Genomic DNA, 17940 nt, shown 5'->3' with positions numbered 1-17940 from the left:
TCCAGTTGCAGAGCGTAGGCCACAGTGTATTTTAGAGGTTGTACGTTACCATACTACCTCATCATCTGACCTTTAACAGTTAGGCCAGTGTTCTTAGACCTTCATTTGCTGGTGAGTTCCTCATAGGCATTCGTAAAACGTTATTTTCTGCAGTTTTCAGATGTTCTTCACAGTTCATTTGGCATGGACATCTGGAGGAACAGCTGGGAGCCATTTCAGAGCAATGGGCCCAGTCTTTGATACACTCAGTCAGTGTTCCCTTCCCATACAGAGCCATAACAGAACAGGGGACAACATGGGCTCAGCACGTGATGAGATCCCATCCCTTCCTCTCCTCCTCCCTTCCTCCCTTCCTCTCTCTCTCTTAGAACTAAGGACACGTACGGCTCCTTTTTATCTGATCCCCCATGGACAGTTGTCATTTACGTTCTCATTGAAGCTCCTCTGAAGCAACAGCTCTGTACGGTATTTCATTTAAAACCAGAAACAGTTGTCTGTTATGTCTGTTTTCTGATGGAGTGGCAGAGTGAGATCAAACACCAGCCCTGATTGTGAAGTGATGTCTCAGCTATTCCTACCATTTCCAGATCTGTATCGTTGGGGTCATTCTGCCAATGCTTGACATCAACATCAACAGTTCTGTATGTATGAAGGATGCTGTTCCTCCGTCCTCTGTAGGACCATGAGATAGGGGAGACTGTGGGTATAAACCTGATGGACCGTGGCTCTGCTCTATAATCTCATACCCGCTGAGTCTCACTCTCCTCTCAATGAACTCTGAGTCAGACCTGTCACACTGGCCTGGGACACACCCCTCTCTTTCTCTGGGGCCTATTCACCATAGGACTCCACTCGTAGTACAGCAACGGCAGTGAAGGAAGCTACAAAAATGTTATAGAATTGGTCAGACAACCTTGTATTGTTTATACAGTATATCAGCTAGATGTACAGTATGTTTAGTGTATAGTATTAAGTACCTTATGTTTCCCAATCCTCTTCCCTCAGGTCTGTTCCCAGCGGTGCTGAACCTGGCCTCTATGGCAGAGATCAGCACCAACGCTACCTGTGGAGAGACAGGACCAGAGATGTACTGCAAACTGGTGGAGCACGTCCCCGGACAGCAAGTCAGGAACACCCAGTGCCGTATCTGCAACAACAACAGCGAGAGGCAATTTGGTAACTATCAATATTATACTGTACCTACTGCATATTATAGTACACCTCTACTTTGTACAGTATCAGCATGATTCACACTGTAGGACTAGGAGTGTTGAGTACTGTACACCACATTCAGCAAGGATTTAGAGAAACCATTTGCACATTGCTCTCATCAAAGTGCATCACTGCTCCTCATCATTTATCCATTCCAAAATCAATGGGCTCAGCCTATGAAATATAAATGGCCTGATATTGCTGAGGAGGGACTTTTGAAGAGCTCTGACTTGTGGGTCTGTAAACACAGCCTGCGTTGGTGACCATATCTTACTATCTAACAGAGGACACATCTTCCTGTGTTAATCACAACAATGTGCTGTGTGTACACAGAGAGTAGCCATGCTTCATCTTCTGGCAGGCACTTTTGCTGGTAATTAAAAATCACAGCCTATCTGACTGAAAGACTCACCTAAGACAAACTGGTGTGGGTGTAAACTGCAAAGATACACTAAATTATAAACTGGGTGGTTAGAGCCCTGAATGCTGATTGGCTGAAAGTATGACAAAACATACCAAGGCTAAGGGCTGTATTCAGGCACTCCGCGTTGTGTCGTGCTTAAGAACAGCCCTTAGCCATGGTATATTGGCCATATACCACACCCCCTTGGGCCTTATTGCTTAAATATACACTCAGCGGCCAGTTTATTAGGTACCATGTTCACAGAAGTGGTTTGTCAAAAAGTCTCTCCTCACACAGCCTTAAAGGGCCCATAGGTAATGCACTATGTAGGAAATCCCAGAGCTCCATGTACCAACTGAGCAGCATATGTTAGAGTCCAGGGAGCAGGCAGCACAGATATCAGAGCGACTGCTCGGCCTGAGAGACAGACAGACAAACAGACAGGCAGACCTTGTTCAGTAATTAGTCTCTCGGAGAGGTCATTACTGTTCACTCCCAGTAATTTGAATCAAAGCGGGAGGGTACTGTAAATGCTTTTAGTGGACAATTACCGGCGAAGAGGACTTCCTGTCTGGAAAATAAAGAGAAGAAGAAATGGACTCGTCATCATTTATCTTGTCTCATCGTTCCATAATGAGTTTTTCATTTTTCTGGTAATTTCAGGTTTGACTAGAACTATCTTTTTTGTTCATTGACATTTAGCCTGTCATGGTGGGCATTCATGATATGAAATACTGTACATTCCCACCATATTAGTATGCCATTAGTTTCTATGTTTTACCAAGAAAGAGAGAGACAATGTTTGAGTCCATATTTTAGCCATCCACATCTTACAGCTGTGTGCCTCGTGAGCAAGTAACCATGTAAGAGTATGCACATTTTAGAAGCAGATTCCCAAGTCATCTGGTGATGACTGTTACAAATGTCTTGCCATTTCTGCCACCAGCCTGTACAGCAGCCAATGAATCACTTGACTTGTTCTTTAATTCCCATTGAAACCAAACCATTCTGTGGCTCCTAATCTTTGCTGAAATGTCATAGGAATGCCCTTCAATGTGTACATGTAAGAATTAAGGTGACAGTGATTAGCATAACTTCTAATTAGAGCCAATTATTTTGAAAGGGAAACTTGATTGTGAACCAATTGGGAATGCTTTAAATGAATTATTTATCTCATAAATGGTAGGAAAACTATTTAACTGCTTAATCAAGAGGGCAACTTTAATTCTCTTTTTCTGATTAAGAAATTAAGCATAATGAATAGACTGATTTTCTGATGGAGTAAATCTTGAACTACCTTAAGAGGTGTACAGTTCCAGACTTTTCTAAGCAACACATTTGAATGTTTTTACTGTTCCTTGAAAATCACTCTTCTCGGTTGAGAGATCTTCAAACACTATACAGAGGAGGACAACTCTTTGGAGGTCGATAGCGTGGTATTTAAAGGCATTTAACATTCCATTTGCACAGATAAAGATGTTTTGAAAGGCTGTTTCTGGCCGTACGTGATAATGAGTGGGGAGTAGTTCACAGAGACAGTGGGGGCCCTCCATAAGCAACGCTTATTCATTAGCAGGCTCCTTACTGTTGCCATGGTTTCTAACTAGAACGGAAATGTCCGAAATAAGTAGCCTATGATTGACAGTGCTCAATCATCTGATATCCAGCAGCTCTTAAGTTACAAGTCACATGCAACTCATATCTCCTATCTTCAAACACTGTTTGTCTCCTGATGTACAATGCTTTGTTTAATTTCATTTTTATTCCTAGAGCGCCACCCGATTGAATATGCCATCGATGGAACTAACAGATGGTGGCAGAGCCCCAGCATTAAGAACGGCATGGACTACCATTACGTCACAGTCACTCTGGACTTACAGCAGGTAGGAGATGAGGGTGACACTAAATTAGCCTTGTCCCAGATCTGTTTGTGCTGTATAGCCAACTCCTGTGGTTGTTGCCTGGCATGACAATAATCGTAGGAGATGGCAAGACAGCATAAACAGATCTGGGACCAGGCTAACTGTAAACCCCATTGAAACTGTAAAGCCATTCTCAGCCAAGTCACGGTCAACAGTGTAATGCACTTGGCAGCCTGATGTGACACTTGTCTGGGGTTTCACATTCTCACACATTTGTTTAGTCTGGTTTGGAAAGACTGTGTGTAAATATGCTGGCTGAAGACTTTGAAATGCTATGAGATATTATGTGTAACTCATCATGTGAGATGCACAGGTGGCCTGACTTGGAAGAGGGTTGTAGTTGACCTCTGTGAAACCCCATGGCTTGAACTGTCTGAAAAAACTGTTATGGATTTAAATCTCTCACAGGAGAGGAATTGTACAACTTCATCCCACCAACATCAGTTTTGTTTCCATATTCCCTCTGTCAATTTCTGAAAAAGAAAAAGTTTCATACAAATCTTTTCTTGGGCACTACAGCTATTACTTTCTAAAATTGATTTATTTTCTCACTTTGCTCACTTGCTCAATATAATATCTCCGTTGCAATGAGAAGAGTGCAGCCATCCTTAGAACAATTTGAGATTAACCCTAGAGGAACCGTAGCATGAAGGTAGTTGCATTTATGTCCACAAAGCACAATTTAAATTGCCCCACTTGAGAGGGTGTCTGGACTGCTGATTTCCTCCTTGTGTACCCTTCAAGCATGTGTGTTCTGTAGGAGACTGTACTGCCTTATATCAACACGGTATACCTGATATCTCTGACTATCAGAGCATCTGTAATGACTCCCATACTATTGACCTACAACAGGAAATTAGTCAAACCAATGGAGACTAGCCGTTACAGTTTTTTACGATTGCTTACACACTAAAATGAAACTTTTCCCACAATTAGCAAAACCTTACACTCAAGGAGCAAAACACAAGGCTAGATTTGCACAACTGTAAGCACATTGTCAGCTTCACACTATTTGCAAAACATTACACACAGTGATTTGCAAAACACTAAACACACTTGGATACATCAGACACAGAAGTATATCATGATGTCACTTCCTTGCAATTCCAAAGCACTGACTGTCAAATTACCACACCTATGAGCCAATCTGTTAAACACAGCCAACAGGTGCACAAACACATGATTGCTAAATTGTAGACACACCAATCAGGTTTAAGCACTATAAAAATGCAGCAGGTAGGTTCACCTGCCTTCAACAAAAATGAAAGGAGTCAGAAGAAGAGTGAGGGTGAGAGGAGGAGTACACGAAGGAGGTAGAGGAAGAGGCAAAGGCCGAGCCAGAGGTCGAGGAAGACCTGAAGCAGGAGGAGAACGTGCACAAAGAAGAAGAGGACCAAACTTATCAAATGACATTCGTGCAACACTAGTGGACCATGTTGTGAACCACGGATTGATGCTGAGGGAGGCTGGACTGAGAGTTCAGCCAAATCTTAGCAGATATACAGTGTCATCTGTCATAAGGACTTTTCGACAGGAAAACAGGTAAAAGAAGATGTCTACAGTTACAGTAATCAGCCGCTTATTGTATGCACCATATCAGCACTTGTGATACCCCTTCCTGTGACATTGTACAGTATGTTACATGTATTATTCTCTACATAGGATTGAGGGTCGGGAACGACAAGGAGGAAGGGGGCCCATATTCACGCAAGAACAAGAGAGAGAGATAATAAACATGGTTTTGGCCAATAATGCTATCAGGCTCAGAGAACTACAAGCCAACATTATCGGTGACCATGCCATTTTCAATAATGTCCATCAGGTCTCTCAGTCAACACTGGCACGCATCCTGAAAAGACATCAGGTTCAAATGAAACAACTTTATCGAGTGCCTTTTGAGCGGAATTCAGAGAGGGTCAAACGACTTTTTTACATTGACTGTATACTAGACCTATCCTGAACTACACAATCTTGTCTTTCACTGTATTTTAGAGAGTTTTGCAGATGGATGCTGAGGAAATCCTGCATGAATTCATATATATTGATGAGGCAGGGTTCAACCTCACAAAAGCAAGAAGGAGAGGCAGAAATATCATTGGCCACAGGGCTATAATCAATGTCCCAGGGCAACGTGGGGGTAACATCACCCTTTGCGCTGCCATTTCACAGCATGGGGTTCTCCTCCGTCATGCCAAAATGGGCCCTTACAACACACCTCACATTCTCACATTTTTGGACCGATTGCCCCACATCGTCACAGCAGGTAATGAAATGCACCAGATGCAATACACTGTCATCTGGGACAATGTGTCATTCCACCGCTCTGCTTTGGTCCAGAACTGGTTTCAACACCATCCACAGTTGACAGTACTATACCTTCCACCATACTCTCCGTTTCTAAACCCTATCGAAGAGTTTTTCTCTGCATGGCGGTGGAAGGTTTACGATCTCCAGCCCCAGGCTCAGGTACCCCTCATTCAGGCCATGGAGGACGCCTGTGACCAAGTCAACGCCGCAGGATGGATTCGACATTCAAGACGGTTCTTCCCGCGTTGTCTTGCTAATGAGGATATTGCTTGTGATGTTGATGAAATTCTCTGGCCAGATCCAGCTAGGCGAAGAGATAATGTATAGGATGTTTACTGTAGTATTTTCTGTACAATATTGTCAGTTTTTTTCAGATTATTTTTTATGTTTGTTGTTATTTACTGTAATTGTAACCTGTACTGGATACAGTATTTTACGTTTGTCTGTTGTTTGCTGAGCTAACAGTATTATGCACACTACTGTAGTAGCATGAAAACTGGGACATGTTTTGTTGTGATTCTCCATGTTGACATGTTGACTGATTTGGGTATATGGAGAGAAATAAATTATATTTTCCTCAGTCTGCAGCATTGGTCTTGTGTAGTGTTTGTATAGTTGCACATTCTCTGTGTACTTCATTTACAGTACTCTAATCACTGAGAATTAGACTTGCTAAAAGTGTTTTAGGTTAGCAACAGCAGTGTGTAACTGGTTCAAAAAGATTGAAGTAATATGAAATGTGTGTGTTTCGTATGGTAACAAAATATTGTTTTTATGAAGTCATGTATAGTTTTGACAAAAGTGTTCCATTTTGCAAATGATCTGAAGTGTTGTGCTACTTTGGTGTAGGGTTGTGCTAATTGTGTGTAGTGTTTTGACAAACCGGGCCCTGTTTTCAAAATTGTGCTTAAACAATTGAAAAGAACTGTAATACAGTACAGCAGTGTGCTGGGTCTCTGTGGCTTCTGGGTTCAAGAGCTGGCAGTGTGTGTGTGTGTGTGTGTGTGTGTGTGTGTGTGTGTGTGTGTGTGTGTGTGTGTGTGTGTGTGTGTGTGTGTGCGTGCGTGCGTGCGTGCGTGCGTGCGTGCGTGCGTGCGTGCGTGCGTGCGTGCGTGCGTGCGTGCGTGCGTGCGTGCGTGCGTGCGTGCGTGCGTGCGTGCGTGCGGGAGAAAGAGAGAGAGGAATCAAGGGAGAGGGGATCCTGAGGCTAGATTGTGATTGGTTTCGAAGGGGGTACAGTAACTCAGCTTCCTCCCAAGACCTCTGATATGATCAGGGGTGAGTGTGAAGATGTGGCTCCGCTCCCAGGGCTTCCGCGGCTGGTGATTCATGGGAGTTTGTCCCTGCTTGAGTTATTATGCTTAGGGTCAGAGTGTGGCTTTCTGTAGACCCAGGCGAAGGGTCCCAGTCTGTGTCGGTCTCTCCCTTCCAGGAAATAGAGATGCAAGCACATCTCCTTCATTAATATCAGCCTATCATATTACACAGGAGACCAGAGCAGGGTCAATCCGGAATTAATGACCATGTCACTCACGCTGCTGAATTAAATATACAATGATACAAAGTTGGGACCCTGGAATAAAAAGAATCTAAGAGATGGATGAAGTAGATCAAATTTTGTTGAAAAATCTCCTCGCTGACTCCAGTACAGCACAGTGAGCCTAGTTATTCAACCAGGAATACACTCTCAGGATTTTTTTTGCTATCTAGAACCTAAAAGGGTTCTTCGGCTGTCCCCCTAGGATAACCCTTTGAAGACCCCTTTTTGGTTACATGTAGAACCGTTTTGGTTCCAAGTAGAACCCTTTTACATTTTAGTCATTTAGCAGATGCTCTTGTCCAGAGTGACTTACAGTTAGTGCATACATTTCCATTTTATTTTCATATTGGCCCCCCGTGGGAATCGAACCCACAACCCTGGCGTTGCAAGCGCCATGCTCTACCAACTGAGCTACATGGGTTACATGTAGAACCCTTTCCACAGAGGGTTCTACATGGAACCCACAAGGGTTCTACCTGGAACCAAAAAGGATTTTACCTGGAACTAAAAAGGATTATCCTATGGAGACAGCTGAAGAACCCTTTCGGAACCCTTTTTTCTAAGAGTGTAAGCATCAACCAAAGACTCAATTTGTAATAGGAACTAGAAAAGGTGTAGCTTATATTTAATTTATTTAATGTACTGTAGATAATAAACATGTGAAAGTGACCCAAATACTGTATCTGAGTGGTAAGTATGCAGACAGACTCTCACTGAGGTCATCAAGCGTTCATAAATCATACCTGCCTGTGTTTAATTAGCGATTGAAATCTGACACCGAGAAGTGCCTAGGCAGCCATTTTTTTCCATGCTAATGGAAACTGGCCCATCACTCATCTATATCCGGCCTGTCACCGTGGTGATGGAATTACTTTAACTACACACATTGTCCCCGCTCAAACTGTTTGGCAGATTAGGGAGTTTGGTTTTAAGTAAAAATGTAATACTAATTTCTCCCTTACAACATGAAGAGTAAACAATTCCCGAGATAACACATCTTGGAAAAAAATAAATAATAATATTCAGCAAAACCATCTGTTAGACTATTTAGATATAACGGCATATTGAGGGTTATATACCAAGGTTGTAATATTGCGATTTCACCATGAATAATGAATCAGTAGTTGTATGCAGTAGAAATGTATTGAGAATAATTTAATTGATATCTACTGACGCCAACAGTGAACACCCAACAAACTACAGTATTTGTATTTAGCCTTTATGGTCTTTTTTACAACAACATTTGTCACAAAGTGCTTAACAGTAGCCTGGAATCACAGTGGCAAGGAACAATTCCATATTAAGTCATGTCACTCCCTCCCTCATGGTTGAGCTAGCTTTGTCCATGGCCCTTTATGCAAAGTGTTCTCACTATCAGTGCCCTTTAAAATTGAATCCTATTTGTGCTCCATTCAGGCGCATTTCCCTGGCGGCCAGTCACTGTGCTTGCTGTCATCTCCTGCAATAAATGAGTCTGTGATGTTGGCGCTGTCGATGATGTGTGTGAACGTATCGTTATTGCCCGTGACATCAGTGCTCTCATTTCCCCCTCGTTATCCAGGAGCCCCTGCTGGAGTGGAAATCTGAATAATGACAGACACTGATGGAGGGGGCATTGTGTGTGTGTGTGTGTGTGTGTTTATGTATGTATGTGTGTATGTGTGTGTGTGCATGCGTGTGCGTGTATGTGTGTCTTGGCGTCTTGGCCACTTTTTGATGAGACTGAAAATTGTCAATACATTTTGCCCAGTTTGACTGACCCTGGTCCAATCAGTTATTAGTTCAATGTTCCAAAGACTTTAGCACAGACACTGAGGGGTGTCTGAACTGGAGCATAAATACTATGGAAAATGGAGGCCTTTTAGTGTGTTTTTGTGTTTGTATAATATGAAGGGGAAAAAATCATGAGACATCCACACAGACTTTACTACTTTGATCTAAGTCAGAGAAAAAAACGTGTTATTCATATACAGGACATTTGAGTATGTTTGAATTAGATTCTATAAGACAGCTAATGATTAATGACATACATGACAGATACTTTAACTTGGTATGCTATTCATAGGCATGGAGGTGTTTCTCAGTGAGTGGCGCTCGACTTAGTGTGAAATATAATATGAAGCGGGTGTTAGCTACATACTGCAGGGATTATTCTCAACACCTAAGGGCACACAAAACAAGCCCACACCATAGACCTCTGGCACCTCAGCCTCCAGTTGAGAATGAAAGTGATGTGACCTGGCTTTATCTATAGCTGGAGCTTAGAGAGCTAGCCTACATAGTTGTGGATTAAAATAAAAATGGACCTATAGATATTGCCTCTCGAATTCTCTGGTGTCATAGGCCTTATTTCAAAGTAATTAAAGAGAGTGTTTGATGGACGTTCTTTATCACTTCCTGTGATACGTGGAAAATAGATGATTGAGCATAGGTAGGTAGGTTATCTAAGTTCTGTGCTTTAATTCGGCAGAGCAATTTAAATGTTTGATATTTACAGGTTATCTATCACTGAACCCAAGACCTGGCCTTTCTATTTTGTTGTTTTTCAAGTTTAACTTCTACTATACTACTTTACAAACTAGTGCAATCACCTTGTCATATATGACGTGCTCTACATTCAAATTCTTTATAGCGACTACAGATTTTTAGGAACAGTAAATCTCTTCTGACTTAACTTTGATCAGAACAAACACAAATAAATATGTGCAAACAAACAAATATATGCCAAATCTGCCAATTTTTATCCGTGTTTAAAATTACCCAGAACTTAGAGCTTAGCCAGTAGGGGCAAAGAATCACAGCAGAGCAGGCGTTGACACTATTGTCACTGATGTCACTGGACTTGTAGCTCTAAACTGTCCCTGGCCTGGAATCCACACGGTCAGGTCTTGACTCCAACACTTGTGTTCTGACCGTGGTTACCAGGTCACGCTCTGCCCTGCAAACACATGTCGAGCACTGAAGAGCTCTCGTTTCTCCTTCCCCCCAGACGCCACTCTACACTTTAATCATCACATTAAGGTAAACATCCACCCTACCTACCCCTTATGCTGCATGAGGACAACATCCACCAGCCTTCCTGTCTTCCTACTTCATCTGAATAAAGGAAACAAAGTGGCTTTGTGAGATTTCCCCTGCTACCTGGGTAGAATACTATTGGGTTTCAGTGTAGGGGATGAGTGCCGGGTTGAGTGGTGCTCTCTCTATTGTAAACGTCGAAACGCTACACCGTTATCTACTGTAGATGAAAGAGGCAAACCGTGAGTCATTTTTGATGTTGAGTCGTTCTCCCAGGATGGGAGACATATTAACTTGAAAATGTCAGCGACAAAATAGCTGTGTGTTGCCTTGCCCCTGTGCTCATTGTTTTTGGTTGCATTTACTGCTTGATGAAATTCAAATGTGGCCTTCGAGGGTATAGTACTGTAGATGTAACTTTATCTCTGTCCTGCTACATACAGAGACAGCCAAAGCTGATCTGCCCTCAGGTACTCCAATACTGAATAGCTGAAAAGACTGAAGCATGGGAATCCATGTGCTGTTTCATTGGAAACCTCAAAGAAAGGACTCCATATTGTACAGAATCCTGTACAGGAGTGGAGATTTCATAACGATAAACACTTGAGGCACAATCTTGACCCTGCTCCCTGACAGGATTCTTTATTTTAGTGTCTCCGGTTTTCCTTTCAAACCTCACTGATCTGACTTACCCTTGTCTATGAACGTGTGAAAGTGTATATTGAACAAGCAAATGTGTTTTCTTAACCTGAATATGGAACTTCTTATATTAATCTCGGGGTCAATCACTTCACAAGACACAAAGGGAGGGCTTTCAAGATTCAGTTCATTATGTAAGCTAAGCTTCTGAGTTATATCTGAAATATACTGCTATAACACTCTTGTTTCTGTCCAACCAGGTGTTCCAGATAGCCTATATGATCCTGAAGGCTGCCAACTCCCCCAGGCCAGGTAACTGGGTGCTGGAGCGTTCCCTGGACGGGGTGACCTTTACCCCCTGGCAGTACTATGCCATCACAGACACAGAGTGCCTCACCCGCTTCAACATCCTTCCCCGCACCGGACCGCCATCTTACATACGCGATGACGAGGTCATCTGCACCTCTTTCTACTCCAAAATCCAACCCCTAGAGAATGGAGAGGTGAGGGGTCAGGGGTCCACATAGGGTCACTGAAAGGTTATAGGGGTCAGCTGTGGCGTAACAGCTACAGGGACTTGTTTCTATAGTATATATGATTATTTGTTGAACACTTCAAACTGAAATTCAATTTCAATTCAAATGCACAATGTAAAAACGTGGATTCCATTTCACTGTAATATATTAGATTCACCCATGGCCCACATGAAATAAGACCACCAGCACTTTCATTCACTTGCTTTAATGGGCAATGTATGGAAGCCATTTGCTGCTGACTTGATTGCCAGCTTCAGTAGTATTTAAGTGCCCTGGTGGTTTAGTTCAATTACATGAGTCAGCTTTGAAATCACTCACCAGCTGCTCACAATCAAATTGACTTAATTAAAGTTGTGGTGAGCAAAGTTGCCCTAATAGTGGACATCTTGTTTACGAGTTAGGCATACAGTCTAGGCACATGGCACATTTTATTTCCTGGTGTGCTGGTTCAAAGCGCTCTCTTTTCTGTTGCATCATCCATATCTAGCATTTTTCCGTATTTGTTTTTGTTGTTGGAATTTGGAATAAAGAAAGCCTACTTCACACGAAGAAGAATACACAAACACATATCAACCCATACACACTCCACAAAAGACAGTAACGCTGCCTTGATAATAATATGCCATTTAGCAGACACTTTTATCCAAAGCGAATTACAGTCATGCGTGCATACATTTTTGTGTATGGGTGGTCCCGGTGATCGAACCAACTACCTTGGCGTTACAAGCGCCGTGCTCTACCAGCTGAGCTACAGAGGACCACGATAAGTTGTGTATCGGAGCAACTCCTTTTAATTGTGAGAACCTATTGCACAGTCTGCGCTCACTGACAGCAATGAAAGCAGTCCAGTCCATAGCACCACCGTTGATCCAGTTTATACTGTATTATCACCCACATAACTCAGTTCTCTAGCACCCTACTTCTCCTCCCCCCTCCTCCTCCCTCCCCTAACCCCCAGAGTCCCCCGCCCAGGCCCCCCTGCTCTGCGCAGGCAACCAGGAGCTCCTGTCAGCCGGCTCCTTTTAGGTAGTGACAGAAAGCGTACAGCATGATCATAGCGAAATCCTAATGAGTCGTAGGCGGATGTCAACGCATCGCAGATCTTATATTGAAATGTCACTCTCTGACTTCTTCAAAAACAGCCAAGCTAACCACACAGCCTTAATTAGCAGGCAGACACAGTTAACCCTTCATAGCTGCAACCAAATATTGTTTTTGCCAGGTCCATTAATGTGTTGTCGTCTTACCTCAGTAGTGGTGTGCTGTGAATGTTGTTATGATGCTGTTTGTTATGGATTTTCTGTTTAGATATTTAATTGAGTCTTTGTTAAATACAATATTGAATAGGGGTCATTGAAGATCTCCCTTTTCCTTTATAACTTACTTGGGGTCTTTTTGAATGTATTAATCTATTACTAAGAATCCGTACCATTCGGTGCTGTGTCTCAATTTGCAACCGGGGCTTAGATCCACACCTCTCTGATCAATGGAAGGCCGAGCGCTGATGACCCCTCCCCGACTTTACTGAACTTCACCTCCGCACGCTACATCCGCCTGCAGTTCCAGCGAATCAGAACCCTCAACGCTGACCTCATGACCCTGGCCTTCAACGACCCCCGCGATGTCGACCCCATCGTGACCAGGCGGGTAAGAACGACCCAACGTGTCGTAGACTACGCATTACCATCGCCTTCATATAGCATCATGAATTCCATCTGTGAGCCACTACCGTATTTATTTTCTACCCACCACCACTATCAAAATCTGTGAAATGGCCGTGCGGCATGTTGATTACGTTGCGTTCACCAGACAGATGGGTCTTAATTAAAAATGTCTATAATTAAGAAAATCTGTTCCTTTCTGAGCAACATCCACCTCATCATGTGTTGACTTCGGCCTACACTATCAGTCACCCAGCGAGCTCCTGTGTGACGCATAATTACCGGACAGATTGCAGGGTTTATTTTGAGGAATTTTTCATTAAAAAATACTGCTCAATTTAGTCATACAAAAGGGACTTAAATAATGAAATTGTGGATGAAATTGTCTCTCACTCTCGGAGAAATAAGTGTCTTTGAATATACTAGACTGTGATGTATTTTTGTAGAAGTAGCCATGACGATAGAAATATTCATGCCAGTAATCTCCATTTCTATCCACTTGTTACTGTCTCGTATGTGTTTTTGCAGTATTACTACTCTATCAAAGACATCTCAGTTGGAGGGATGTGTATCTGCTATGGCCATGCTAAAGCCTGTCCTCTGAACAACCAGACCAAGGTATGTCAATCAACCTGCAGTCTCCATCCATGGCCCCTTCTCTACACTGTGAGATAAAGTAAGATAGATTTTCTCCCCCTGGGCACGGTTCATTTAGCATTTGATAGTAACACCAAAGCGAAACGTGATACTCTTTGACCTGCGGCCCTCGTTTTAAGTGTGCTCCAGTTGTTTCTTGGGTGAAAAGATCTGAGTCGTCCCTTCAGTGACGATGACACTGTAACATGGCGTCATTTGATCCCCTGTCAGAAATTCAGCTGTGAGTGTGAACACAACACATGTGGGGAGAGCTGTGACCGCTGTTGCCCCGGCTACAACCAGAAACCCTGGATGGCTGGGACCTTCCTCACTCGCCACGTCTGTGAGAGTAAGACCCCACAGTGATAAGCACAGTGTTACATACTGTACATACAACTGCCAATTTTATATAAAATTGTTTAGTATGATCCTATGTTATGTAATTTGGTTTTATCTTGCTATCTTATTTTGATGTTATGTAAACTTGATGGGAAGAATGTCTGGTGTTTTTCAATTTTTTATAAAACTTATGAAACTCAACTTGAGAGACACCTGGTAAACAGTGCTAAACCATTTTTTCATACAGTTCTTTTTTTCCATGAGGTACTGTAATAATTCCATTTGTTTACTGAATCTTTCCTTTGATTTTATTTGATGCCTTCTACAGAGTGTAACTGTCATGGGAAATCTGAGGAGTGTTACTTCAACCAGACGGTGGCAGACAACAAACAGAGCCTGAACTCCAAGGGGGAGTACGTGGGGGGAGGGGTGTGTGTGGGGTGCACCAGGAGCACAGCCGGGGTCAACTGCCAGACCTGTGCTGATGGCTACTACAGACCCACTGGGGTATGTACTGGTACTGTATATCCCAGTTGACAAGGAGCCAAGCAATGACTGAGGTGCCTATGAGTGAATAATCAATAGTGATCTCACTCCGTATCTATAGCTTTGTATCGTGACTAGGGCCATGAGTTGTTCCTGGCCTGAGCAGGAAATACTCGGGGCCCTATCATGATATATTATGTTCCCAATATCAAAGATGGCTTGTCAGAGTCTCCATCTCTCCTCTTCCCTCCAGGTGAGTCCAGAGGACTCCAACCCGTGTCAGCCCTGCTCCTGTGACCCAGCAGGCTCTCTGTCCCCAGCATGTGTTCCAGACCAGTCCCAGGCTGAAGGAGGTATGCTACTCAACCGTCCTGTTCTCCTCTCCCCGCTGATTTAGCCGCCATATGTCCCCCCCCCACCCCCGGTCTCCCTGTTTAGTGCTAAAGCCTGCATCTCTCCTCCTGTCTGGTCCCACAGACCTCACGGCTGGATCCTGTCACTGTAAGCAGGGTTACGGGGGACAGCAGTGTGACAGGTGTACCTTTGGCTACAGCGGCTACCCCAACTGTATCCGCTGTAACTGCAGTCTAGACGGAAGCCTAAACAAGGATCCCTGCCTGTTGCCCTGTGTCTGCAAGGTAGGTCACCACCCCCCCCCCCCCCATATCTCTATCCTCCCTTCTTCCTCTCCTCCCCCACCACCAGAACCAATCCATTCAGTGTCAGTGGTGGACACATCAGCATGATGCTTCACTCCCTCGTAGGGCCAACAGCTCCGAGTCCCCTCAAGTTCTTCTCACTAATTGCTCCAGTAGAAAATGTGACTTATCATTTGTTGTTCAAATTAGTCGGCTACTTCCGCCGCTGCTATTGTGCACACTCATGTCTCACATTTGTCATACCCTGGGCAAACTCACTCATTCACTAGCCAATTATACCATCTGACCGCAGGGATGTCAAGGAGTATCGGGGAACTTTGCACTCTTCGTCTAATTATTGAGATGTGGGGAGGATGTGCAGTCAAACATGGCATTTCTTTGTGTCTCTAGCTGAGTCGGATGCTACTGAAACCTTTCTCTAACTTAAGTGCACAGGCAGAGAAAGACAGTTGGTATCTAACAAATACATCATCACTTTTCCAGTTAGAAACATTGCTTCAGGAGAATGCTGGTTTAATGTAACATTTAGGATAGCTAATCATTTCTCAAGTACCTCATTTTCCCCCCCTTAACAACATCTTGCAAAATGTTTTTCTCGGTCATATACCGTATAGGTTTAAACAAAGACACGCTAACCAGTTTTTCCCAATTCAATTATTGGGAAATCCCTACCTTAGAAATAATGTCATTTGGGGTGTGCCAGTCCCCATTAGACAGTGCCCAAGCAGTGATAGCTTTGTGCAGGCAGCCAGCCAATGTAAGTGGAATATAACATTTGGAAATGACAGCAAATGATATTTCAAGAGCAAGTGGCACCATTCCAGAATGGCAACGCAATTTCCATTAATGGTTGACTATGAGACATGAAGTCACTATTTACAATACACAAACATTGTGAGAAACAAATCCAGTCCAACAGGGGAATTGAATTGGCCCTGTAAAGCGTAATTCTTTCATGTCCTCTTTCTTTTCCCCAGACGAGATAAAGGATCTGGCAACTCAAAACCACGAGAAACCTAGCTTTGGCAATGCCAAAGGAATGCCCATTGCGGTTCGTTAGCCGAAGCTCAGGGATGATGGCATATAAAATGTTGATTTTTCCAAGTGTTTATCTATCTATGCATGATTAATAATCCAAGATTCAACCAGACAATAATCACTACCAGTTGTTACAGGTGATGTTTGTTAGAAGAGTTTCTCTCAATGTGTGGTCATACTTTGTAGAATGTTACCGGCATCAGTTAGCTTATTGTTTTTCACATTAGTTATTATTTTAATGACTTTTGTCTACTTGTGCAGTATGTGATCTTGGGAGAAAGGGAACGTCTGTCCCAGGGGTGTGTGGGCTGTCACAGTGTGTGAGTGCCTGTATAGCACATCCTCCTCATCCAGATGCTCTGTATGTGTGTGTGTGTGTGTGTGTGTGTGTGTGTGTGTGTGTGTGTGTGCACGTGCGTGTGCGTGTGTGTGTATGTGTGCGTGTGCGTGTATGTTTTCCAGGAAAACGTAGAAGGGGAGAACTGCGACCGCTGCAAGCTGGGTTTCTATCATCTCCTGGGTGAGCGTCTCCACGGCTGCGAGAAGTGCTACTGTTCCGGCGTGGCGAGCGACTGCTCCGACTCCCACTGGACCTACCATAATGTAGGAGACTACGCCAGGCCTCACTCTCTCATTTTCCCCCGCTAACACAACTCATTAGTGCCTCCTGCCTGGCGCTGCGCTGCAAAGTTAACCCTCTACTGGCGGGCCTTATTGAAACAGGGCACTGATGGCTGGGCTGATGACAGGGTGGAGTGGAGGAGGCAGGAGGCAGAGCCACACACACACGCACGCACACACACACACACACACACACACACACATACATACACACAGCCATAAATACAGGCTGACATACTCTGACATGTTGGCAGGATGAGGTTGGCGAGGGTCAGAGGTTAATGATCTGCAGAGGGTGATTGTGGGTAAACAGGGTGGTGGGTAGGGGGGGGTGCAGTGGAAGCAGGCCTGTCACTGGATTACAGGGCCTGATCTACTGTGTGATACTGCATGTGACAGACAGCCACGCATCTGTCTCCGCAATTAACCTGACCTTGAGTTCTCCCTTCAAACCACCATTCACTTTAATCACTGTGTGTGTGGTGGGGGAGGTGTGGGGGGTGGTTTGAGGACGTGCGTTTGTGTGTGTGTACGACCGTGTGTGTACGCAACCGTGTGTGTGTGCGACCATGTGTGTGAGGGAAGTTACAGGACGTTGTGAGTATGTGTGTGTGTGTGTGTGTGTGTGTGTGTGTGTGTGTGTGAGAGGGTATGTCTAATCTGTTTGTGGAGAATATCATTTTCAACCTGTATGACACAAAGGAATCAGTCATATTAAGGTCAAAGTGGGACACTATCAGAGGAGAGGTTAATCAGCCTGGGCCCTTAATGAACCTGTACCTCTCTATACCTCTCCATCCTATTGACCTGTACCTCTCTATACCTCTCCATCCTATTGACCTGTACCTCTCTATACCTCTCCATCCTATTGACCTGTACCTCTCTATACCTCTCCATCCTATTGACCTGTACCTCTCTATACC

General features: G+C 43.8%; 1 protein-coding gene across 1 annotated transcript in view; it reads left to right on the top strand.

Moving 5' to 3' along the window:
• Window positions 1–295: 295 nt before the first annotated feature.
• Window positions 296–17940, top strand: part of lama2 (laminin, alpha 2) — a gene marked incomplete at its 5' end in the record, with an annotated part of 126885 nt that continues 109240 nt past the window's right edge. The window contains 11 exons of the mRNA XM_084149188.1: window positions 296–308; window positions 1006–1176; window positions 3386–3498; window positions 11302–11544; window positions 13045–13224; window positions 13767–13856; window positions 14106–14223; window positions 14542–14720; window positions 14953–15052; window positions 15177–15337; window positions 16859–16999. Of these exons, the coding sequence (XP_084005314.1) occupies window positions 296–308; window positions 1006–1176; window positions 3386–3498; window positions 11302–11544; window positions 13045–13224; window positions 13767–13856; window positions 14106–14223; window positions 14542–14720; window positions 14953–15052; window positions 15177–15337; window positions 16859–16999 (1509 nt within the window). The remainder of the gene's footprint in view (window positions 309–1005; window positions 1177–3385; window positions 3499–11301; window positions 11545–13044; window positions 13225–13766; window positions 13857–14105; window positions 14224–14541; window positions 14721–14952; window positions 15053–15176; window positions 15338–16858; window positions 17000–17940) is intronic.

The sequence above is a fragment of the Coregonus lavaretus genome (assembly GCF_964263955.1).
Source record: "Coregonus lavaretus genome assembly, chromosome: 31".
Lineage (NCBI taxonomy): Eukaryota > Metazoa > Chordata > Actinopteri > Salmoniformes > Salmonidae > Coregonus > Coregonus lavaretus.
Note: the sequence above shows the minus strand (reverse complement) of the source record. Positions and strands in the feature narration are given on the sequence as shown.